The sequence below is a fragment of the Triturus cristatus genome, chromosome 3_1, assembly GCF_964204655.1.
Source record: "Triturus cristatus chromosome 3_1, aTriCri1.1, whole genome shotgun sequence".
NCBI lineage: Eukaryota > Metazoa > Chordata > Amphibia > Caudata > Salamandridae > Triturus > Triturus cristatus.
In genome coordinates this window covers 469,297,424-469,322,435 of record NC_140583.1, presented here as the reverse complement: position 1 = coordinate 469,322,435, position 25,012 = coordinate 469,297,424, and the positions used below count along the sequence as shown (strand labels likewise).

Sequence of the window (25,012 nt, the reverse complement as noted above, 5' to 3'; positions counted from 1 at the left end):
AAATTTCTGATACCAGTTCTGAATCTGTGACAGAACCAGTGGGAATACCAGAAAGAATAAATGAGGACACTGGAAAACTGAATAAGTAATCTTTGGAAAAGAAATCCCGAGCACAAGCACAAGAGATATTCCCCCCGAAATCATAGAGATAGAAGGTGAGGAATTAGATACAGAGAGTGAGGGTGAGGTAATTGCGGAAGAACCCCGAGGAGGTGTAGGGACACACAGGTAGAAAAAGGGACAGATAGTCAGCAGGAAGATTGCGTGGAAGAAACACGAGGAGAGATAGATACAGACAGTGAACCTGAAATCTTGAGGATAAAATCCAAAGAAAATGAAATCCAGACAGATACAGAATCTGAAGAAAGTGAAGAAGAAAGCAAAGGTGGAAGAACTTTGAGGAAAAGAGCCTGGAAAACAGAGCGAGAAGGGAAAGGATCTAAATTGAAAAGGCCTTTGAAAGAAGATATTTGGCCCAACAAAATCAAGAGATTGAGATACCGACTAGCCAGAATAAAATCTGATAATGCTGAACAAGTGAATGAAGTGTCTAGTCAAGAAAAACAAAAAGTCACTAATCAGAAACACTTGCAAAGAGCAAAGAGGATAAAGAAACCAAACCAGAAGTACAAGCCACCGGAATGGACATATGTGGCACTTCCTGATATACAAGAGGAAGCTGATAGCCAAGAAAGTCTAAGAGTGACTGTGCAGAAAGTGGCTGAAGGAGAAGAAGATTCGGAAATCCTGAGAATTATCTTGTCTGACACCAGAGAAGAAACGGATGATCAGGAAATTCTGAACCAAGACTGTGAACCTAAAGACAAATACGATTCATACATGGATTGAGTGGTAAAGGAAATCAAAAGGAATTAAAACCCGGACAAGACACGTGACCAGAAAAGGACCAAGTAGGCAACCAAACCCTTAGGTTTAGACAAAGGTAAATTGTTGAAGAAAAGAGGCTGTCAAAAGGCACTGCTCATTTCCAAAATGGCAAACAATGAAAATGGAAATCCAACATGTGGATTTCTCCGAAGATGGTGTAAAATGTGTTTTAGTTGTACAGGATTACTAATGCCTGTCTGGATCGTATTAGAAATAACAATTTCATTTAGAGCAACCTTAGAAGAGATAGGTGGACATACAGTAAATTGAACTAATAATAAAAGGGCTGATGAAAGTCATGTTACAAAACTGGTAGACAGAACAGAACTTCACAAGGATAAGTCCATAAACGATTTTTCTAATAATGTTTTTTCAAAATTATTGTACGAATATCTTAAAACAATGGAGGTTAGAGGCTGTTATGTCTGCATTCAGTTACCTGCATCCGTATCAAAAGGTGTCACTTATCATCACCTTCCTTTGACATATGGGATAACGTGTAGTGTCTTAGCTAGTTTGTTTTATAAAACAGGAACATTAGAATACTATTACACTGGTGTAGATAATATTTTCGCACCGATTCCTGTAGTTCCTCAACTAAATAAAGTGATTCCTGGTAGAATACTAGGTGAATCTTTCCTGGAAACAAGAGAATTAACTTTAGAAGAAGTGTTTAAGATTAACCTTACTTGTAGTTTAAGAAAGGAAGAGAAATCTTTCCTGGACATGGTAGAGGAGATGAGAGTTAAAATGCAAAAGAAGATGTCTGGGGAAAAGATGGAAACAACATTTTGGGATGATGGGAAGGAAAATCATTTAAAGGGAGAAACAAATCCAGCAATGGCTTTAGATTGGCCCCAGAAAGGGAAGTTGTGCATCAGTAGAGATAATACTGTATATGATAAATATTTTGTAGGTGCAAGTGAATGCCATGACTTATACAAAATCATGGGAGCATGGGGATTTAAAGGAGGAAAAGATCCAGTATTCCCTGGAATATATTACATCTGTGGGAACAGAGCTTATTATAGGTTACCGGACCATTGGTACGGGACATGTTACCTAGGCCTGGTCTTTGCAAAAATATTTCATGTGGAAAGGGTAAATGATGGATTGCACAAAATAGGTAGACAGCTAACACGTAGAAGGAGGGAGAGTTGGTCAGAAATTATAGGTGATATCTTTGGAGCACTGATACCAGCCGTTGGAATATCTCTGAATGCACATAAAATTAGAAAATTGTCTACAGTTGTGGATTATTTATCAACAAGCACAGCTGGAGGGTTCTTAATGGTGAATACCGAAATGGTTGCCATGAGAGCGATGATAATGCAAAATCGACTTGCCCTTGATATTATATTGTCAAAAGAGGGAGGAGTCTGTGGACTGCTAAAAGTACAACATTGCTGTACTTATATTCCTGACGAAAGTCAGAACTTAAAGAAATATATTAAAAATATACCTGATTTGCATGAAGAAATTGTTCCAATGGAGGTTGAAGGTGTATGGGAGAAACTTGGAAAAGGTTTTTCCACTATTAGGAATTTATTAACAAAACTAGGTAGCTCCTTTGTGGGAAAAATACTGATACCTGTGACCTTTGTGATTGTTTTAGTGTTACTATTAAGATTAGGATGCGTGTGCATGAAAAGAAGAAAATTACAAAATAAGAGAAAAAGAGAAAACAATAAAAAGGAAACAGAAGGAAATAAGAGAAAGAGAGATAGAAGAAATAGAATTACAAGAGTTGCAAGATAATGTGTACATGAAAACAAAAGAGAACAGTATGGAGAACACGATGATTTAAACTAACAAATGCAAGTGGAACTGAATAAAAACATTTCCGTGGAGAAATTTAGAAAATTTTGTGAATAGTGGTGATGTTTAAAATCACCAAAGGGGGGAATTGATGGAGCAGGTCAAACAAAAAGGTTGTATACCTCCTCTAAATTGCATGAAATTAATTATATAATCATTCTAAATTTAATTTGCAATAACCTGTTTGCAGTGAAAATTTACTAATCAAGTTTTGCACCTTGATAAACACGAGATACACGTGGGATTAAAATGCTAATTGCATGGCAGATAATTAATTCATTAATTATGGTACGCAAACTAATCTTAGATTGTGGTGAAATAGAAAATTGCATGATTTATATTACTTTGTGATTGTTTGTGCTTTCAAAACTATAAAATGGTGAGTATTATCGCTTTAAATGTTGCTACAGCTAGGGAAATACTAATATACATTGGGATTAGTGTGGGTTTAACATTAGAATCGCCATTTCTATATTTTAATTACTGTTATGTCTGTTTTTGCTTAAGTTGGCATTCGGGCCTATTAGGCCGCAGTACCCAAGATGGAGGTCTCTGAAGCGGACGCCACCATGTAAGCGCGATGATTTCTGCGCAGAATCAGATGGCTCTGGAGATCTCCAAATGACCCAAAGCTATGACACTGTGTTCCCTGTCAAGGATAGGAACTTGTTTGCCTGCCAACTGACGACGGTGTGGGAACAGTGGAAAGGACAATACAGAACCTGTGAAAAGATTACTTCTTTTCCTTCAAACTGTTACATTCGCAGCTCTCGCCTGGGAGCTAAATGAACATTATAAAATGTGTGCCTTCCTATGCCAAGTCTTCATGAAGAACCAGTTTACCCTGGGAAACTTTTAGAAAACTTACAGATAACCCCGAACTGTCCAATCAGAACATTTCTCTACCCCGAAAAATGTTGCATGTTAATATGATACAGTTTTTGGATCGTGCACAGACCAAAGGTTGGACAATTTGCAATATTGTCAGGTGCCACAGAGGTATCACTCTCAAAACCCAAAGAGTGTATGAAGTCGAGAATCACATGCGTTAACTGACAACAGTCAACGTCCCTCTGGGCGCGCCGTAAATACTTCGCTGGAAGCAAATGGAATATTTGTTTGAGATTAATGAAACATGGAAGTAAATCTTCAATTTCAAGCTTTAATTCATAGAAGTTAAGATCAGTTCATGTGATCAAGTGCTGGAAATTGCATTCAAGGGGTAACATCACAGTGTTAAATCTCCACTCGAGTGTTAAACTCAGTCCCAATGCATTTCGGGCCCCTCTGGCCCTTCATCAGGGAAATCTATGTGGCAAAGAAATATGTACATATCGGTGAGTTGTAAAATGAGGAATCAACCAGTTTAACAAAAGAGTAAAGGACTTCGCCTAACAAAGGAAAGTATACGCTAAACAGATCACAATGTATCAATGTTTGCTAAATAAACAATCTCACCGGACTCAACGGTTAGTCATGTTTACAAGGTGACATGGAAAAGTGTTGGTGATTTACCACGAAAGAACCAATGATGGTGAATGTTTGAATAAAACCACTGATGGTGAATGTATAAACGATAAAAGGGACAGTTCACCCTTGAGCGTGTGCCGTAATAAATCAGAGAATAAGAACAGAAAAAGTGCCGGGCTTGCCCAAACTTAATCAAAACACCTGTGTGGCGTCTGAAAAACGCTCAGTGCAGAATTCAGGAAGTTGCGAAGGAAAGTTGAAAAGCGAGGGAAACAAACAGCGGATTCAGAATACTCGAGTTCGAAAAGATGCGCTGGAGTGAACGAGAGGCTTAGAGTTAAAGCAAAAGCTCTGTATCTGATGTGTGCAATGGTGTCAGTCAATCTCGCGTCGGGGTTTACTGGAGTATTGTGGGACGTGCTTTTTAAAAAACCGGACCACCAGAAGTGACATGAACGGTAGTGAAATCACAAGTGTGTGTTAGAATCAACGGGTCAACCATGGGCGCCATCTTGTAGAGGGAAAGGAATGATACGGCTGTAGAACCGAATAGCTCATAACGGATGAGTATATCAACTGCAATGGGTGTGCTTATATAAAAAAAGGAAACAAGAAACATAAAAAAATATAAAAAAAATGGTAATCACACAAAAGTAAGCAAAAACATTGATGACAAAGAAAATAATGTTTGAAGTTCAAAGGTAGCAAGCGAATTCCAAGCGGTCATTGAGACCCTTCGGCTTCATGGACTCCAATTTATAAATCCAGTGAATCTCACGCTGCAACAAGAAGGTGTTGTTGTCTCTACCTTCTCTTTTCATTACAGTCTCTAAGACCAAACATTTGAGTTGGGCAATGCTGTGCTGGTTTTCTAAAAAATGCATCGCTACGGTAGATCTAGGGTTGCTGGTGCGTATGTTACTCTTATGTTCGTGGATGCGGGTCTTAATCTTTCTTTCGGTTTTGCCCACATAAACAAGGCCACAAGGGCATTTGAGTAAGTATATTAAGTTGGTGGTGTCACAGGTGGCATTGACTTGAAGTTTGATCGGGGTGCCCCTCATGGGGTGTGTGATTTTATGGCCCTTGATGATGTTATTGCAATTGCTGCAGTTCAAACAGGGAACAGTCCCTCGGAATGTCGTGGTTGGAATCTCAATTTTGGATCGGATCAATTCCTGTATGTTTTTACTCCTGGTGTGTGCAAACATTGGTGGATTGCTGAAAATGCCATTGAAATCGGTTTCAAGGGCCACGACTGGCCAGTGTCTCTTAATGGTTTGTTTGAATCTGTGACTCATGGTTGAGAAGCGGGAGACCACTACCATGCGATTTTGTTCACTTCGTGTGGTGGGTTGCAATAAAGTTTCACGTGATGCATTGGCCACTTTGGTGGCAGCGTTTCGTAAAATCGCTTGAGGATAACCACGGGCGACGAAACGTTGTATCATTGACTGTGTTTGTATTTGAGACTCAGGAAGATCTGACACTATTCTTTTCACCCTTAGCGGTTGTGAGAAAGGCAGGTGATTTTTCAAAGATGGTTGGTGAAAGCTTGTGTAGTGCAAAAGATTGTTGCGATCGGTTGATTTCCTGAATACAGATGTGGTGATTTGTTCGTCCCGGATTCTTAACAGAACGTCCAGGTAAGTGAGGGAAGTGTCATCGACATTGAAGGTAAATTGAATGCGATCATTGATCAGGTTCAAATTATCCAAAGCTGTCCCGAGAGAAATTTCAAATTCATCTTAAGTCTGGACACTTGGAAAAAACATGCACGCATTTTTTTGCGTTACATAGATGACATTTTTGTCCTATGGTTCGGTCCCCGTGACTCTCTCGGGACAGCTTTGGATAATTTGAACCTGATCAATGATCGCATTCAATTTACCTTCAATGTCGATGACACTTCCATCACTTACCTGGACGTTCTGTTAAGAATCCGGGACGAACAAATCACCACATCTGTATTCAGGAAATCAACCGATCGCAACAATCTTTTGCACTACACAAGCTTTCACCAACCATCTTTGAAAAATCACCTGCCTTTCTCACAACTGCTAAGGGTGAAAAGAATAGTGTCAGATCTTCCTGAGTCTCAAATACAAACACAGTCAATGATACAACGTTTCGTCGCCCGTGGTTATCCTCAAGCGATTTTACGAAACGCTGCCACCAAAGTGGCCAATGCATCACGTGAAACTTTATTGCAACCCACCACACAAAGTGAACAAAATCGCATGGTAGTGGTCTCCCGCTTCTCAACCATGAGTCACAGATTCAAACAAACCATTAAGAGACACTGGCCAGTCTTGGCCCTTGAAACCGATTTCAATGGCATTTTCAGCAATCCACCAATGTTTGCACACACCAGGAGTAAAAACATACAGGAATTGATCCGATCCAAAATTGAGATTCCAACCACGACATTCCGAGGGACTGTTCCCTGTTTGAACTGCAGCAATTGCAATAACATCATCAAGGGCCATAAAATCACACACCCCATGAGGGGCACCCCGATCAAACTTCAAGTCAATGCCACCTGTGACACCACCAACTTAATATACTTACTCAAATGCCCTTGTGGCCTTGTTTATGTGGGCAAAACCGAAAGAAAGATTAAGACCCGCATCCACGAACATAAGAGTAACATACGCACCAGCAACCCTAGATCTACCGTAGCGATGCATTTTTTAGAAAACCAGCACAGCATTGCCCAACTCAACTTTTTGGTCTTAGAGACTGTAATGAAAAGAGAAGGTAGAGACAACAACACCTTCTTGTTGCAGCGTGAGATTCACTGGATTTATAAATTGGAGTCCATGAAGCCGAAGGGTCTCAATGACCGCTTGGAATTCGCTTGCTACCTTTGAACTTCAAACATTATTTTCTTTGTCATCAATGTTTTTGCTTACTTTTGTGTGATTACCATTTTTTTTATATTTTTTTATATTTCTTGTTTCCTTTTTTTATAAAAGCACACTCATTGCAGTTGATATACTCATCCGTTATGAGCTATTCGGTTCTACAGCCGTATCATTCCTTTCCCTCTACAAGATGGCGCCCATGGTTGACCCGTTGATTCTAACACACACTTGTGATTTCACTACCGTTCATGTCACTTCCGGTGGTCCGGTTTTTTAAAAAGCACGTCCCACAATACTCCAGTAAACCCCGACGTGAGATTGACTGACACCATTGCACACATCAGGTACAGAGCTTTTGCTTTAACTGTAAGCCTCTCGTTCACTCCAGCGCATCTTTTCGAACTCGAGTATTCTGAATCCACTGTTTGTTTCCCTCGCTTTTCAACTTTCCTTCGCAACTTCCTGAATTCTGCACTGAGCGTTTTTCAGACGCCACACAGGTGTTTTGATTAAGTTTGGGCAAGCCCGGCACTTTTTCTGTTCTTATTCTCTGATTTATTACGGCACATGCTCAAGGGTGAACTGTCCCTTTTATCGTTTATACATTCACCATCAGTGGTTTTATTCAAACATTCACCATCATTGGTTCTTTCGTGGTAAATCACCAACACTTTTCCATGTCACCTTGTAAACATGACTAACCGTTGAGTCCGGTGAGATTGTTTATTTAGCAAACATTGATACATTGTGATCTGTTTAGCGTATACTTACCTTTGTTAGGCGAAGTCCTTTTCTCTTTTGTTAAACTGGTTGATTCCTCATTTTACAACTCACTGATATGTACATATTTCTTTGCCACATAGATTCCCCTGATGAAGGGCCAGAGGGGCCCGAAATGCATTGGGACTGAGTTTAACACTCGAGTGGAGATTTAACACTGTGATGTTACCCCTTGAATGCAATTTCCAGCACTTGATCACATGAACTGATCTTAACTTCTATGAATTAAAGCTTGAAATTGAAGATTTACTTCCATGTTTCATTAATCTCAAACAAATATTCCATTCGCTTCCAGCGAAGTATTTACGGCGCGCCCAGAGGGACGTTGACTGTTGTCAGTTAACGCATGTGATTCTCGCATGTTAATATGAAGCAAGAGGGAAACAGGGTATATAAAGCCAAGAGGGGTGGTCATCGGGTTGATCTTTCATGGCGTTGGATCTGCATTGAGCTGGTGGCGATTTCAAATGGTTTGCCTTGGGTTTGTTTGGCTTTCGGGAGAGAAGTTTGCAGTGTATCCTATATTTCGTCTCATGGTTTGATCTTTTGCTGTGGGTCGGACAGCCTGTCCAGGGAATTGTACCAGAGAATGCGGATAACTCACTGTTTAATCAGAAAGTAGTCGACGCTTGCTAATTGGTAATTAATAAACTGCGCTTTCTAAATTCATGCTTATTTGCTAAATGTCTGATTTCTCTTTTAAATAAAACTGAATTTATATTATGAACTGTAGTGAATAAATGCTAACGCAGAGAAATTATTATTAGATAAACAAAGCTGAAATAATAAGAATTGAGCTTGTGGTTCTTTAATTAATTACTGAAAATACCAAATGTTTCCTAGGCTTTAATTGTGTTTTAGCTGGTTCTAATTCACCATCAACCAGTCCAACTAATTGGTCCATCGACCTAGTGGTGGAGTGCCTTGATGTTAATATGTATAAAATGTATATAATGTAAAGAAAATTAATCCTGATAGGTAATAAGGTACCCACATGTCCAGCGCTTTTCTCCTGTGTACGGATTCGAGTGAGATTTATTGAATGACGAGTGCGTGTTGGTTTTATGGGCCCCACCAATGAATGAGTGTATGGATGAGTTGCTGTGATTACGAATCTGTGACATAGTGAGAATATGTAAATTTTGCCCCTTGTGTTGCATCACCTTCTTCAATGGTTTTAATATACAGTATTGTCTTGGACACATGTATATACTCACAACCATTACATTGTAAGATGTAGCGAACACTGTAGAAGTCAAATCATTATATTTTTGAGTGATATGTCCAACTTCATTATTTTTCTTGAGAGTTTTTATGTTTGCTTTGTGCCTGACTCTTTGTTTTTAGTGTTTTCAGTTTAAACTTGGGGTTTTCTTTTACACTTCTATCAGAAGGATGCGAGAGTTGACATTTCTAAAATTGCCACCAATGTGGCAGTGGCTTGTGACTGGCAAAAACATGAGGCCATTTTGGAATGGATTGTTGTGATTGGGTAACATAGGGAACAGCAGTACAGTGTAAGTGTCCCGACCATCTGAGAAAGATATCCATTTGCGGGCTTCTACAGGGACACATCGTGAAAATATGTTTTTCCAAGTCCTTTCAAAGGATATTCTTATGGGATGGTATATTCTGGTGTTTGAAAAAGGATGAAAAGGTAATTATAAAATTGACTTTTACAGATACTGTCAACCTGTTCTCCTGTCGACTGGAAACAACCCACTCCTGCAAAAGCCCTCGGCGGACCCCACCGACCTCAAGAACTACAGACCCATTTCCCTGCTCCTGTTCCCAGCGAAAGTCATTGAGAAAGCCATCAACAGCCAACTCGCCACCTTCATCGAAGAGCACAACATCCTCGACTCCTCCCAATTCGGCTTCAGAAAAAACCACAGCATAGAAACCGCCCTCCGCGCCGCAACAGACGACATCCGCTCCCTACTGGACAGAGGAGAAACAGTAGCCCTCATCCTCCTCGACCTCTCAGCGGCGTTCGATACAGTCTCTCACCGCACCCTAATACGCAGACTCCACGCCGCAGGGATCCAGGACAAGGCCCTCAACTTGATCCACTCCTTCCTCTCTGGCAGAATACGGGGGGTCAGACTCCTCCCCTTCCTCTTGGACCCGACACCTACCACCTGCAGAGTCCCCCAGGGGTCCTCCCTCAGCCCCACGCTCTTCAATGTCTACATGGCTCCGCTAGCCCCCATTGTTAGAACCTACGGACTCAACATTGTGGCAGACGACACCCAACTCATCCTCTCCTTATCCAACGAACCCAACATCGCCAGACACAACTTTCAAAAAGGCATGGAAGCCGTCGCCACATGGATGAAAAGCAGCTGCCTACAACTCAACACCGACAAAACAGAAGTACTCATCTTGGGCCCAAACCCCATTGCCTGGAATGACACCTGGTGGCCCCCGCCCTCGGACGCCCACCCACCCCGACAGACCACGCAACCTTGGAAAAATCCTGGACGCCAAGCTCAAAATGGACCGCCAGATCAACTCCGTCGCATCCTCCTGCTTCAACACCCTCCGCCTCCTACGTAAGACCTTCAAATAGATCCCCCTCGAGCACAGAAAGACCGTCACTCATGCCCTTGTCACCAGAGGACTCGACTACGGCAATGCACTCTACGCCAGAATAAACAAAAACCTCACCCGCAAGCTACAAAACATCCAAAACGCAAGACTGGTCCTCAACCTGCTAAGACTCTGCCACATCTCCCAGCACCTGCGCATACTCCACTGGCTCCCCATCGAGGCTAGAATCACCTTCAAGATTCTCACCCACGCACACAAGGCACTTCACGACACCGGACTAGAATAACTAAACAGCCGAATCAAATTCCACGCACCCCAAAGGACCCTATGATCAGCCCAGCTCTCCTACGCCGTTGTCCCCCGCACCAGAAAGACCAGATCGGGAGGCCGCTCCTTCTCCTTCCTCGCGGTCAGAGCCTGGAACACCCTTCCGCTCCACCTCAGACAGACAATTTCGCTCCCCATCTTTGCGAGAAACCTCAAGACCTGGCTCTTAGACAGACCCCCTCCTTGATGGACTGGAACCTGTACCCCTTCCCCGAGCGCCTTGAGACCCTGACGGGTGAGTAGTCGCGCTATAACAAACTCCTGATTAATTGAGGGACTGTCATTTTACTTACCATCTCTAGCTTACTAATATGTTATTGTTGAGCACCATGTACTTGTAGAGCATGTACAATTTTAAACCCATCACAGATTAATCTGTTTCTGCTTCGTATTTGAAGCTAGAATGAGAATTGTTTACTATGACCATAGAAAAGTATAATACATGAGCAACAAGCTCTATCGAGATCAATAATTTTGTTGAATAGTACAGTCAGAATGCACAATTGCACATCAATTCAGCAAAATGCTGTGGGTAGCAGAAGTTGCATCACATGCCCTTTGATGACATAACAGGAAGTGACATTATGCGACTTTGGACCCTGGCAACATTACAAACTTACGGTATATGATCGATGCTTTGCAGTAAGTGACATAATTCAAATTTTAAAAAATGCAGTTAGCAACAATGAAAAAAAGCTACTAATGTAGAAACAAATGTACTTTAGTTGTTAACCATACATTGATTGGTGGCTCTCATGGTCGCAGAGTTATCATATCCCAGGGGAAATTCCAGAAAAGGCCAGCTATAGTCACTTTTTTCCTTCATATGCTCAGTTAATGCCTCATATGGGTGGGTGAAAGGATGGATGTAAGAGTGGGTGGAAGGATAGATGGGTGAAAGGAGTGATGGATAATAGCCTAAAAGAGAGGATGGGTGGGTGAAATTATGGGTGGATGAGTGGGTGAGAGGATGGGTAGGTGGTGGATTAAAAGGTAACATAGGAAATAGAAATCTGAGAGATGGATGGATGGGAGAATGGATGAACGAAAGTGTGGCAGAGTAAATGGAAATCTGAGAGGGTGGATAGGTAGTTTATAGACTAGAAGTTGGATGAAAGGATGGCAGAGTAAATGTAGATCTAAGGATGGATGGACGGGTGAAGGGATGGCAGAGTAAATGTTAATCTGAGATAATGGATGGATGAATGGATGGATGAAAGGATAGCAGGATAAGTGGAAATCTGGGAGGATTAATGGATGAGTGAGTTAAAGGATGGCAGAGTAAATGGAAATCTGAGAGGACGGATGGATGGGAAAGTGAAAGGATGGCAAAGTAAAAGGAAATCTGAGTGAATTAATGGATGGCAAAGTAAATGGAAAACTGAGAGGACGGATGGATGATGAATGGATGGAAAAAGGATAAATTGATGGATTAAAGGCTTTATTCATGGATGGGTAAGTCAAATTATGGATGTATGGGTGAATGGATGGATGTCTGATGCATGAATGGATACATGAATGGATGCATGCATAGGGGATAGATGTGTGAATGGATGGATGGAATGGCTGATGGAATGTGAATGACTGAAGGATGGTTGCAAGAATCAATGGGTAGCAGAATGTAAAGGTGAAATGGTGGACATCAGTGGGTGGATGGTATGGTGAAAGCATGAATGAATATATATGCTTGGATGGAAGAGACAAGGGAGCTCTTCTAGGGAGTTTCGTGCTCACTTGTTTCACTTGGTTGGTGCCATCAGAGCTTTGGTTCAAAGTGCAGAGTGTTTTAATGTCCTGGCTACTCCCTTGACTACCACCACTCATAATCACACACCGACTGTATTTGGAGGCATAGGTTTATGTTCACTGAACTGAAGACCAGTGATAAGAAGAGCTTCATTCTTATAGTGGTCTGTGCTCAGTTGAAAAGGCAGCTGTATGTGTATGATGACTTGCAGGTTTGTCTTGAGCTCTGTTACAACAGTCATTGCACCTTTTGACAGGACCTGAATCTATACAGATGTGGTCTCTTGGATGCACTGTGGCAGGACCTGTATCACCATAGTAGCCAGCTGTCCTGCACCTATGACAGGACCGCTATATGTATAAAAGTGACTTGCTGTCTTTGAAAGGCGTGTTTCATTGGAGTACCGTCTGGCACACTGTGAGAAGCCTCACATCTGTTTGTTATTCTCAAGAACCAATTAAAGGGGCTTTTGATCAGTCGAGATGTCAACCCTAGAGGGCCTAAGTTTTAAATGCAGTAATGATATTCCTCTTTCCTCAGTTTTAGATGCACGGTATTCCTAATCTTGGCTTTATTCAAAACTAAACTTCTACCACAAGAGAAGGCTTCCTTGAAACTACCCCGGTGAGCGGGGCATGCTGTGCTGACCTCAATGCCCTATAGAAAATGATTCACAATGATAGATACTGTTTGATGTTTAGCAGAAACCCACTGTGACAGTTTAAACACTGTAGATTTCAAAAAGAAGAATTCATGTAGGGTCTGTTCTGTACAACTTTTGTCATTTTGCTTTAAATGCCGTTTGTCTTATTTTATGTGTACAATGCAGTTATAAAATAGCTCTGCAATTTTCTGCTAACAAACATTACACATATAAAGAAATTACGTAAGTCAAATGTGGAACAAGACAACACTTTGTAATATCCTTAATTTACTAAAGACATTTATGGAGTTGGGTTTCAAAGACTTCCCTAAAGGTGCTCAGTGATTAAATTTACTAATCGTACTATTTTAAATTATTTTTTGTGACTGCAACTAAATGAAAGCTGGCAAAATGAGAGCAGTTGTCAGGAAGCGAAAACAAAAAAAACTCATTGGGGAATCAAAGGATGACTGGCCACTATGCACTTAAAATAAATAAGAGCTGGGCTCACATGTATCTAAAAGAAAAGTTACCTTTACAAAGATCATGGAAGGGATGGAGATGAACCTGCACTTCAGGATTTAGCAGAAGTTCGGTCTTCCACATGCAGCGAGACCTCTTCACATGTCTTGCGGAAGTGACCATTTCGGATGAGGAAGTGACACATCAGTGAAGGTGTGCTGTAGTGTTCAACGAGTCTCACAGCTATCTGGAAGCTGAAGGGAGCATTGATTCCCAATCGTCCTCAAACGCCTGCAGCAGGATTGTGGCACTCATTGAAGGAGTTATGTAAATATTTTATTGCATCTCACAATTTCAGGTTCTGTTAGTGACATTAGCACCTGGGGCCGTATTACGGTAAATGTGCATTTTCATTGTTGACGCCCGGTGCAGCCCTCTTCCCCCTCCAGAGGGCTGCTCTCAGGGGGCACGCACTGAAAGTGTGGCACCTTTTAGGTGGCACACTGTCAGTGTGCCCCCTGAGAACGTCTTGGTCTCTGCGCCCATGTCTGTAATAGGGTGCGGGCACAGAAGCAAAGGGATTCCCTCATTTGCATGGGCCAAGTCCCCATGCAAATGAGGGAACGCCCCCTCAAGATAGCACAGGAGCTTTAGGTGCACCAGCGCTATCGGTATTACAGAAGGGGGCCCACAAGCGCTTGCGTTCATTCTGTAATACCAAAGTGCCCCAGGGGCGCGCAAAGCGGGCACAATCGCCCGTTGTGCCCCCGGAGCACTTTATGTAATACGGCCCCTGGATGTCTAGAAGGTCTTATGTTTTAATGTACTAAGAGTTGGGCTGTCTGGAAAGTATCTGGGATTTGGCCATTATCACTATTACATGTTACTATGAAATGGAAATACTATTATTTCATATAAAAAATTAAAGACATACTGTAGATGATATATGAATAACTCATTTTTGGGTTATCCAGTATGCTTTGCAGGGGGTCAGACTGTTCAGAGAAACAGTCGTTTTGGAGGTGAGTCAGTAAATAATAAGATATCCAGTGCATGTCCAGCTCGTCTGATTTCTTACAGTGTTTTCTATTTTTCTTCTTCTATTTTTCTTAACACAGGAGCTGACTTCAAAGTTATTGACGAAGAACTGCCTGCTGGTCTATTTTCCCTTTCTCCTTTTCTGCTTATGGTTCATGTTTTCTACCTCTTAACTCGAGTATACAGCATTGAATCAGGGCGGTTGAGGTGTAAATTATTCATCAGACCATAGGATTCATGAAACTGATCAGGTAAGTAAATGCAATGCATTGTCTTCCCTATATATAGCGTCATATGGTAATTTCCTAGTATTTAGCATGCTGTGTTAGGGTGAAAAGCAGAGGGGTGGATTAAATATTCCTTGGGTTATGAGGGTTAGTGTTCTTAGGATGTTTTTTAGGGCCGGATTGGCCGTAGCAGGCACCAGGCTTTTCCCTGGTGGGCTGTAGGGGAGGAGGCGGTTTTCTGGCCGTAGGGTCCAGTTTTGTCACCTGTGGCCAGTTTTGCAGCAGTGCTTCAATATCGGCCCCCAGTAACAAAAGCGGGAGCGGTGCTTTTTAGTACCTCCCTCCCCCCCGGCTCACAGAGCCAGTCGACCAGTAATCTGCCAGGGCTGGTTGCTGTTACCGGTCTCGCCCTGATGTTTATTGAACATCCATCACAGTGACATCAAGATTTAAAGCTTTTCTCCTCAATATTAACTTTAAAAGAGTCAGAAATGTTTAAAAATAATGGCACTTGGCAGAGCAACTCTCTTAGAACTGAATCAGCCTAGTTTAAATAAGTTCTCAAGAGCTCAAGATCTGGCTCTTAGAATGAAATAGGTGCAGCAATCAATTTAGCACTTACAAAATGCTGTCATAAAGGAGTGGCATGTATTGGAGACATTCTGATTTTAAAGGAAATGCTATGATACCTAACCTTAAAAATTGTATTGAAATTCATGACATATGTAACCTACTTGTAAGTAATGTATATTATGAGTAGATTACATATATGAAGAGTAAACTGAAATGTGCTTCTGTCTAACTTACATGCCAGTTCTAAACTTCAGGAAAATGGGCATGATCTTATGGTGACTGCATCCTCATAGAAATGTCCCTTTGGCAGTCAGTAGCTGTCTTCAGACATTGAATTTTTTTAAAGTGGAAAATCTCTGCTACTTCAAGTCTGTGAGAGCTACAAGACCTCAGGAGATTGCACTTTAAACTGTGATTGCGATTGGAATTGGTCACAATTCCTGAATCGCAGAGGTCCTCCTTTAAGTATGAACCTGTGGCAGATGTGTGTCTCCCGAATGTTAACGAGGAATGTGGAGGCTGCTGACATCTGCATCAAAAGAAGGTAAGAAGGGTGTATGTGCCGCATTGAAACCTGTAAATATCAGGAAATGAGACTCACCAGTAGACATTGCAAAGCTGGACTCCAGTCCTAATTGAAGGGTTTTAATGATAATGTTGTCTTGAGGAAGAGAGCTTCCAATTCTGTAGAACCGCAAACATGTATACCGACATATGTGACTGATCTAGGCATGGGGATTTATCACTGAAATATTGTTTGGTTGATTATATTCTGAAAATATTGTAACAGTATTAACAATAATCGATACTGTTTGATGTTTAGCAGATACCCACTGTGACATACTGTTTAAACACCATAGATTTCAAAAACAAGGATTCATGTAGGGTCTCTTCTTTACAACCTTTGACATTTTGCTTTAAATTCAGTTTGTCCTATTTTATGTGTAAGATGCTATCATATGATATCTCTGCAATTTCTGTGCTGACAAACATTACACATATAAAGAAATTATGTACGTGAAATGTTAAATATGGCAACACTTTATAATATCCTTCATTTACTAAAGACATTTATGGAGTTGGGTTTCAAAGACTTAACTTAAGGTAATAGGGTTGTTCAATATATTTAGACCAATGTAGACAAGTGTGGGATTTGATTTCGTGACTGAGTGATGTCCGTTACTAATGTTTTAAATCACTGAATGTGCAGAAGCGATGTAAATGACTGTCAAGACACTGTGTTCAGTAAATGTTAATAATATGGGCATGTATTGTACATGTGTGCAAATTATGCATTAAAAATGATGCACATACTTGCTCTAATACACATCTTAATACCCTTTGTAATGTGCCCCATTCGTCATTAAGTGCCTTTCCAGCTTTGATTAAAACACAGCAACAAAGAACTAGCTTCCTTATGTGACTGAGAAAGATGACCACATCTTTTGAGTTGTAATTGAGTCTTATATAAAACGATTTCCAAAGTCTTTGCATCTGTCAGCGGTAGATACAAATATCTGTGATTGCACGTAATTGGGATAGGAGGAACTGAGTAGATTAGACAAAGGAAAACAAAATCAATGAGCGCACTTCCTTTCTCATGAAGTACTTCTACCAAATGGAATGCATTTTGCAATTTGGTAGCACAATGTAAATACATTAGCGCACTGCCTCAAAGTCCTCTTCAGCCAATGCTAAATGATATGTTTCACATCAAAGCAGCTTACTGATGACATAATGGATATGTTTTATAGTAACTAATGGGAAACGATCAAACCTATAGTTGTGTTTTATGAAATAGGGCCATACAAAAAGAATATTGGTCAATCCATTATTGAGGTACACTTGTAATAATATTATGAAAAGTGATTGGATTTTACACTGCGTTTCAATCAAACAGGGTCAGAGTAAGCGCTATATACATGCTGTGCAAACAGCTCCCATTGTATGGGCGGCTCATACAAACAAGTCAATAGTTTGAGCATGGTAGAGAGAAACTGGAAGAGACGGAATGAAAGGATAAATGGGTGGATGGGGGTGGAATTACCCAAGCAATGGAAGGATTCACTCTGCAGAGCAGGGCAAAACAATTTACAGAAATGGGGTGATTGATGAACAATTGATGACCTTTCAAACATTACTAAAAAAAAATAATTATCCTGTTAGAACTGGGGTCCCTAGTTGGCAGAGGTAGGTACCTTTGACCAAATAGGGACCCTTGCTTCTAAGTCAGGGAAAGGGGATTACACTACTGGATAACCCCTGCTCACCCCCTTGGTAGCTTGGCACGAGCAGACAGACTTATCTCAGAGGCAGTGTGTTAAGAATTTGTGAACACATACAGTAATACAGTGAAAACACTACAGATGGACACCACACAGGTTTTATAAAAATAAGTATTCTTTATATAGACTGAACACAAGACCACAAACGCCAAAAATCCACAATTCTGTACTCAAAATTGACTTAAAGATGGTAGGATTAACTTAGTTCAAGTTGATGGTAAATGCGACACAGTTCTCACAAAAGTACCTGGATGCGTAATGCAAAATAAACAAAAGGCTCGCAGCGTTGGAGATGCAGCGGTTCTTTGCTTCAGGGGAGACGATGCGTCGCGCCTCAATGCTTGCGCAGAGTAGTGGATACATCTTGATCCTTACCGGAGAGGAGTTGATACATAGATTCTCGTACTGCGGCCCTGTTGCGATGCGGCAATCCGGTTTGATGTGATAAGATGGCGCCCTTGATGCGACAATGTGAAGACGATGCATGCACGCCCTGGCAGCCATGTGGCAAACTCTGTACTTTTGAGCCGCGACAGGCCCTGTGACACGCTTCTCCAGTGATGCGACGGCAGACAGCTGCGACGAAGACACGCTTCTCGGGAGATGCGACAACTGCTGCGGCGGCGACAAGCTTCTTCTTGTTGCGTCGCGCTTCCAGCTCCCAGCGACACGCAGGCTTCTGCAGATAGAATTCCCAGCAAGGAAATTCAGGGGGGAGCTGGTGGTGAAGTCTTTTGTACCTGAGACTTCAGCAGGAGGCAAGCATAAGTTCAAGGACTTGGAGTAATATTCTGCAAGATGATGAAAGTCCTTTGAAAGTTCCTTCTCCTCTCCTTGGCACTGAAGATACCACTTTAGGCCAACACAGCACACTGGCAAGGGGGCAGTACAACTCCTACAGCTTCTTTTGGTTCTTCTCCTTGGCAGAGGTTCGTCTTGTTGTTCCAGAAGTGTCTTGGGGTCTTGGTCCCCATATTTATACTACTATTCTCTTTGTTCTCTGAAGGCAGAGAGGCCTTTGCCTAGTCCAAACCAGCTCTGGTCAGTCCTGGAGCACTTTGTTGCCAAGACTCCTTCTTTCCTTTCACAGTGTAGGCCAGGGACATCAGACGCACCACAGGAGATGGAGCCAGCATTGTGGAGGGAAGGCACAGCCCTATTCAGGTCCCAGGTGCAGCTCCTCCCACCTATCTACATGCAGATCTCTCTATTCAGCCCTGTGCTGACTCACCCTGTGTCCTGGAATCCCGCAGCCCCTGTCACTCAAACTCCAGACACACAATACACAACCTAGCAGAGTCAGGCTTGGACAGTTAAGCAAGAAAATACCTACTTTCTAAAAGTGGCATTTTCAAACACAGAATGTTAAAACCAACTTCAATAAAAGATGTATTTTATCATTCTGAGTTCAGGCCCACTAAACTCGAATTTCTACCTAGTTCCCCGAGTCAGTTAGGATTATAAGATGTAATATTCAAACTGCCCATTCTGGCCTATGGGGAACAGGTAGCCTTGCAATAGTGAACAATGAAAATGGCTGTAATTCACTATTAGGACATGCCACACACACCAGGGCATGTCCTACGTTATACTTACAAAGCACCCTACCCTTGGGCCTACCTTAGGGGTGTCTGATATGAAGATAAGGGAAGGTTTAGGGACTGGCAAGTGGGTGCACTTGCCAAGCCGACATGGCAGTCAGAGACTGCACACAGGCTCTGCAGTGGCAGGTCTGAGACACACTTTACAAGCTGCTTTTGTGGGTGGCACAACCAGTGCTGCAAGCCCACCTGCAACATTTGATTTACAAGCCCTGGGCACCCATGGTGCACTATACTAGGGTCTGATAGGTAAATCAAATAACCCAATCATGGAGTCACTAATCAATACATCAATTTAACTTAGGGAGCACTTGCACTGTGGCAACCAAATAGCAGTGGCACAGTGCCCAAAGCATCTAAACCAGCAAACATATCGAAAACAGAGGAGGCAATCAGAAAAAATGGAAGGGAGACTCACGCCAATGATACCATGTCTAACAGATCCACCCTAGTGACCTGAGCAAACAGGACATTTGGAAAGTAAGTGTACAAAGAAAATAGAAACACAGCCGTTCTCAGGTGCATTGAGATACCTTTGGAATTAGTCGACATAGAATGATTAGAAGGGAACAGGTGCTGGAAACTGTAGTGTCTTGCGAGGTAGTAATGACGGAACCCTTTTGGCTTCTGATGGGCTTCATAGAGCTGTGACGTAAGTGATAGAGCTGAATGCAATGAAGGCCGATTTAGAATGTTGAGTTTGCAGTTACACACAGAAGAATAAAGAAGTGTAATAGTAAGCTCTGTGTGTGGCATAGTCATTGGTAGGTACCCAAGCTGGGGAAGACGCTACAGAAACCATCTGGCCAATCATATACAGCTCTCCATATTCCTCTAGAATTTGTGAAGCATATGCTGAAGACACATGGTCTCTGCCCTGAAGACCCCAGCCAAAAACCCAGGCATGGCTGTTCCATTGGGGCTGAGGGGCCACGCCCCTCTGCCTTTTGCCCCTTATGAACAGTGTCTGTCAGGCTGCACAAAGGTCAGCCTGACAGACACTGTTCACTTTCATTTCAAGCAGCCAGGAGACATACATGAGCAAAATGCCCAAGCTACTGGCTGTCTGAGCTGAACTTTGCTGGGCTGAGGAAGTCACAGCTCCTGTGGGCTTCAACTCCTCAGCTTAGCAAAGGTCCCTGAGGCCCTCCACTCAGCGACAAGGGGTAGCATCACTGATTGCCTCGCACCTGGGCGCTTCAGTTTTAAGCTCTGAAGCGCGTAGGGTCGAGTGTCAATCAGTGACACTTCATCACAGAGTGGGGTGGGGTGAGCAGTCTCACTGACCCCATCCCACTCTATGATGACGTTGGGACTGCTGCCTTCCCTCATTGGGGAAGGCAGCAGTCCCTAGCCCCCTGGAACCTTCGAGGCAGATCTGGCTGCAGGTAAGTGTGTTTTGTTTTCTTTTAAATTAATATTTGGTGAGTGCATGTATGAATGTTTGGTAAAGAGTGTTGTGAATGGATGTGTTTGTGTATGTGTGTAAAGGTGTGTGAATGCCTGGCTGTGAGTGTTATGTGTATGTGTGCCCCCCTCCCTCCAATACTTACTGGCTGCCACTGCAAAAACCCCAGGCTATATTGTACAAATACATACAGGTTTGGTCATTTGTTATTCTGAAACATGGGGGACTGCAACAAACTGAATAAACCTTAGTCTGTGTTCCACAATCAAGCTGTAAATCTGACTACATTTGATCAACTTAAGTTTTAATAGTGCTCTGAGCTGAAAAACGAAAATGGAAATTATGAACCATTTACTGACCTCCGCATTCATGTCTACATATGTTTTGTTTTATTTTATGTCTAATTAGCGACACATGAAATAAAACATCTAGTTGATATAATGCAGAAAGTTTTTGTTGGTAAAAAAGACTTCTCTTACGTGGATACATTAAGTATTCAACCTATACGCCAATAGTTGAACCTAAAGCAGGGTGCATTATTAGTCATGATCAGTGCCTTATTTGTAAAGAAATACATAAATATAGCAGCTCTAAGCTCTGCTGAATACCACAGTTGACAGACACCATGGCTAGTTTTGATTCCACTTGCTGTCCCATTCTTCCACTGCCACACATTTCCTGTCTCTATATCCCACTATTGTAGGTTCTTTTTATATCCCAATTTCTTCTTTGTTACTGTTTTCATATCTTTCTCCTCCACTTAATTTCTCTGTCACTTTCTCTTATTCTCCTTCAAAATCCACAGCCTGACCAAGTATCACGCATCAGGCGTGAGGCTAACGCATTTCAGTGCAGTGGTCCGCATCACCGCGCTAAAATGCAATATCACGCATTATAGCGCCTCCTCTGTGAAGCAGGAGCGCAGCTAAAATGCTAAAATGTACCATACTGAGAAAGCTGCAGTAGCAATGCACTCTCTGCGCTTCTCCTCGGCAGCTCAGGGGCTGACTCATTGCCACACAGGCAGCTCTATTAGCTGCTATAATGAATAAAACTAAGTACACGCACCCAACACCACGTGGCAAATTGTATTCAGTGACTGCCATTAGGTGTCAACACCGGAACTGCCCAATGGCTACATGCGTTGCGTTTGTGGCGCAAACGTTACGGGCAGCATGTTTTGAAGTCCGACTGGACCCGCTCTTACTACTACAAGCGGGCGGCAGACTTGTGAAAGAGACAACTGTCGACATGATGAAAGAGGTGCGGCTTGTCACGCGGCGAGGTTCATTAATTAAATTGATCCCGTCGCGACCGGATTGACCCGACCTCTGCCAACCCCACACAGGTGGCCAGACTGAGAGAGAACAAGGACCTCCTCAGTCCATAGCACTGGCACCAGTCCACTGAGTGCACAGTGCCTGCCAGAATCATGCAAATGGCGTTGGTTGTCGCTGGAGTAAATTAGTCCATGAATGCGGCCGTCTACGACCTGCCTGTTGTCGCGGCGCCGGCTCGCCTCGTAAAGAAGATACTGTGCCTACTACTTCTAATTGTACTTAACTTACTTGGTATGTCTTTGAAAGAGCGCAGCGGTGATCCGGATGTGCCTGGGGCCATGTAACTGTGCAGTGACGTAGTCTGTCTCTGTAGTTTTGTGCGAAAGCGCACTAACTCGTTTTGGGCCATGATGACTTAGCGCCAGTACTTAATTTGAGCCGGAGCTTTCCGGTGCTGAGCACCGGCACTTAATTGTTTTCCGGTGCTCGGCACCGGCACCTAATTGTCAACACTACACTTAGGGCAGTCTGCCACAAGGTGGCGCTGCTCATGTAATTTAGAGATGAGCAGTATAATAGTTGTTTAGGAAAACAATGTACATACAAAAATTACTAATACCTGCCTCCCCAGCCATTTCTTTAGCTTTGTAATAATCTGAGCTGTCGCATTTACATGCGCGAGAGATGGTTAGAAGTTGTTTTGGCAGCGATGACAAGGGCGATGGGTGATGCAAGCTGCAGTGGCCTCCTGGTCAGAGCCCTGGCACTTAATATTTTACAAATTAAGCACTGCTTAGCGCCAGTGATTGTGGTGCCACTGAACTTGTAGGGTCAGCGTGGTCAAGCCTGGGCGGTAGGCCGCTCAGCATTTAACGATTTTTATCAGCATGAGCATAAAACTCTTTATCAAATAATACAGCCTTTTTCCCATTGCTTTTTTTTCTTTTTTCCCACCGATTTTATATAGCGCGAACTCGACCCGCTTTATGAGTATCAGTTACTTTACACAAGGACACGGACACATTCATTTTGCGTCATTGTACTCGGTCGAAAGGGTCACTCATAGTCGTTGAAATGTCACTCCTAATAACCCAACATTATGAACATGTCACACATAGCAATCCGAACCCTTGGCAGCTATGAATCCAATGAAAAGAATTAACACCCTCAACCCCAAAATGAGCGTTGGTGCCCATCATCTGCATCCATCAGCCCAAATTAAGCACTGTACATGTTCTACTTTCCTTACTTCCGGCAAAGCCCCTGTGCATCTGTGGAAAATTCTTTCATTAGTCAGATAGGAAGTAAAGAGCTCCCTCCTACAGCATCTGCACCGTGAAACAAACATTCTGAAATACATCCTGTTATGTTCAGCATGTTCACCGTGATTTCAATATTTCAGTCTTCATAGGGTAGGAAGAAGCCACTTTCATATGAGATGACTTGCAGCTTGTTATGTTCCTTCTCAGATAATGTGATTTGCTCTGCCATAAACCCAATTTAAAAACTATAAATTAAATGAATACAAAATATTGTGCTTTTTAAGTGTAGTGCGATCTAGTTTCAGACTGTAGGTGAGCATCCATGTCTGTCAGAATGGGAGAGGGGTGCAGAGGGGGCATTTTCCCAAGCCCCGGGCTTTCTGAGGCCTGTGCTTTTGTTGAAAAATGTCTGAACACATTTTAAAGCAAAGTGGTCCGATGTATTAATGGCAAAACAGCTAGCACGCCGTGACGCCTATTACCGCTAGATGAAACCAAGTAATGGATCTGCGGTGAGGTCTCCTTTTCCTACAGAGCATTTTACGATACTTTGAAACAGCTCCTCGTCATACAAAGGATCCCACTAAAGTTTTTTAACTCCTGCCTCAGAAAAACTTCGGACATGCCTGTAATTGTCTGTTTTACCGTAGCTATTTCATTATTTCATGTTAACTCCATTGATACATCTTTGCACCGTGAGCATTTACAACGTCACACACATGCAGACAAAGACACCCACGCACCTGGAGGGACAGAGCTCCATGTTGCACTCCTTCAGCTTCGGTTTCGGTTTCTTGTTTTCGGGGTAGTACTGGCAGTAGTGGTCGGGTACCACTCGGTTCAGACGGATGTCAACACACTCGGCTGAGTTGAGCTGGTATCCTAATAACGATTGGAAACGCAAACACTGAAGAAAATGTGATACTACTGTGATAGCTCAAACTTTTACACAACATTTTTTATTACTTCATTATGTGATAGATGCTCCAAAAAATTCAGACACACTCCACAAAATCTGCAATCAGTGATGTAGCAAGCATGCCAAGTACCTTTATGCACCCTAATGCCAGCAAGAACTCCCTTAACCACCATTTGGTGGTAAAAAACAGCTTTGATTTGGGTTAAATGGGTCCTTAACATCCCCCCCCCCCGCCCGACATCACTGTGTTTAATGTAGGGACGCCTCAATTTGCAATGTAAATCAAATGTACTGCTTGCAGGCGTAAATTTCACTATTTCTGTCATGGGCCACTGACGTTTACAATTTCTTTGTCTGCCTATATTTTACATACACAACACATGAGACACAGCTATTCAGTGACAACAAGGAACATATTACAGTCGGACCATTATTATCATCAAGTGACTGGTTCTAAACGCTGCAATAGTTATGTTATGTTAATTTGTAAAGCACACAATTCACCCAAGAGGGTATCTAGGCACTTGGGCAGGTGTGTAGATGTGTGGTTACCCAAGGTTCTTATACGAAGAGATAGGAACTCAAGAAGTGAGGAGGAGGCTCTAATATGTTGTGGGAGGTCCTTCCATGTCTTGGATCCGATGTGGAAGAATGAGTGACCTTCAGATGTGCTTTTGCGGATGCAGGTAATGTCAACAATTGAGATTGAGGCAGAGCGTAGGTGTCTGGTGGGTTGCGGAAAGTGTATGAGACTGTTCTGGTATTCTGGTTCTGTGTTGTGTAGGGGTTTGTATGTGCGCGCGAGAAGTTTGAATTAGCTGTGCTTGTGATTTGGGAGCCAGTGAAGCTTCCTGAGGTATGGTG

General features: G+C 42.4%; 1 protein-coding gene across 2 annotated transcripts in view; it reads right to left on the bottom strand.

Moving 5' to 3' along the window:
- The window catches only part of ADAMTSL3 (ADAMTS like 3), a 2,432,792-nt gene that overhangs the window by 708,907 nt on the left and 1,698,873 nt on the right, over nt 1–25,012 (bottom strand). For both annotated transcript variants that reach the window (XM_085644288.1, XM_085644289.1), the window contains exon 11: nt 23,973–24,111. In XM_085644288.1, the coding sequence (XP_085500414.1) occupies nt 23,973–24,111 (139 nt within the window). The remainder of the gene's footprint in view (nt 1–23,972; nt 24,112–25,012) is intronic.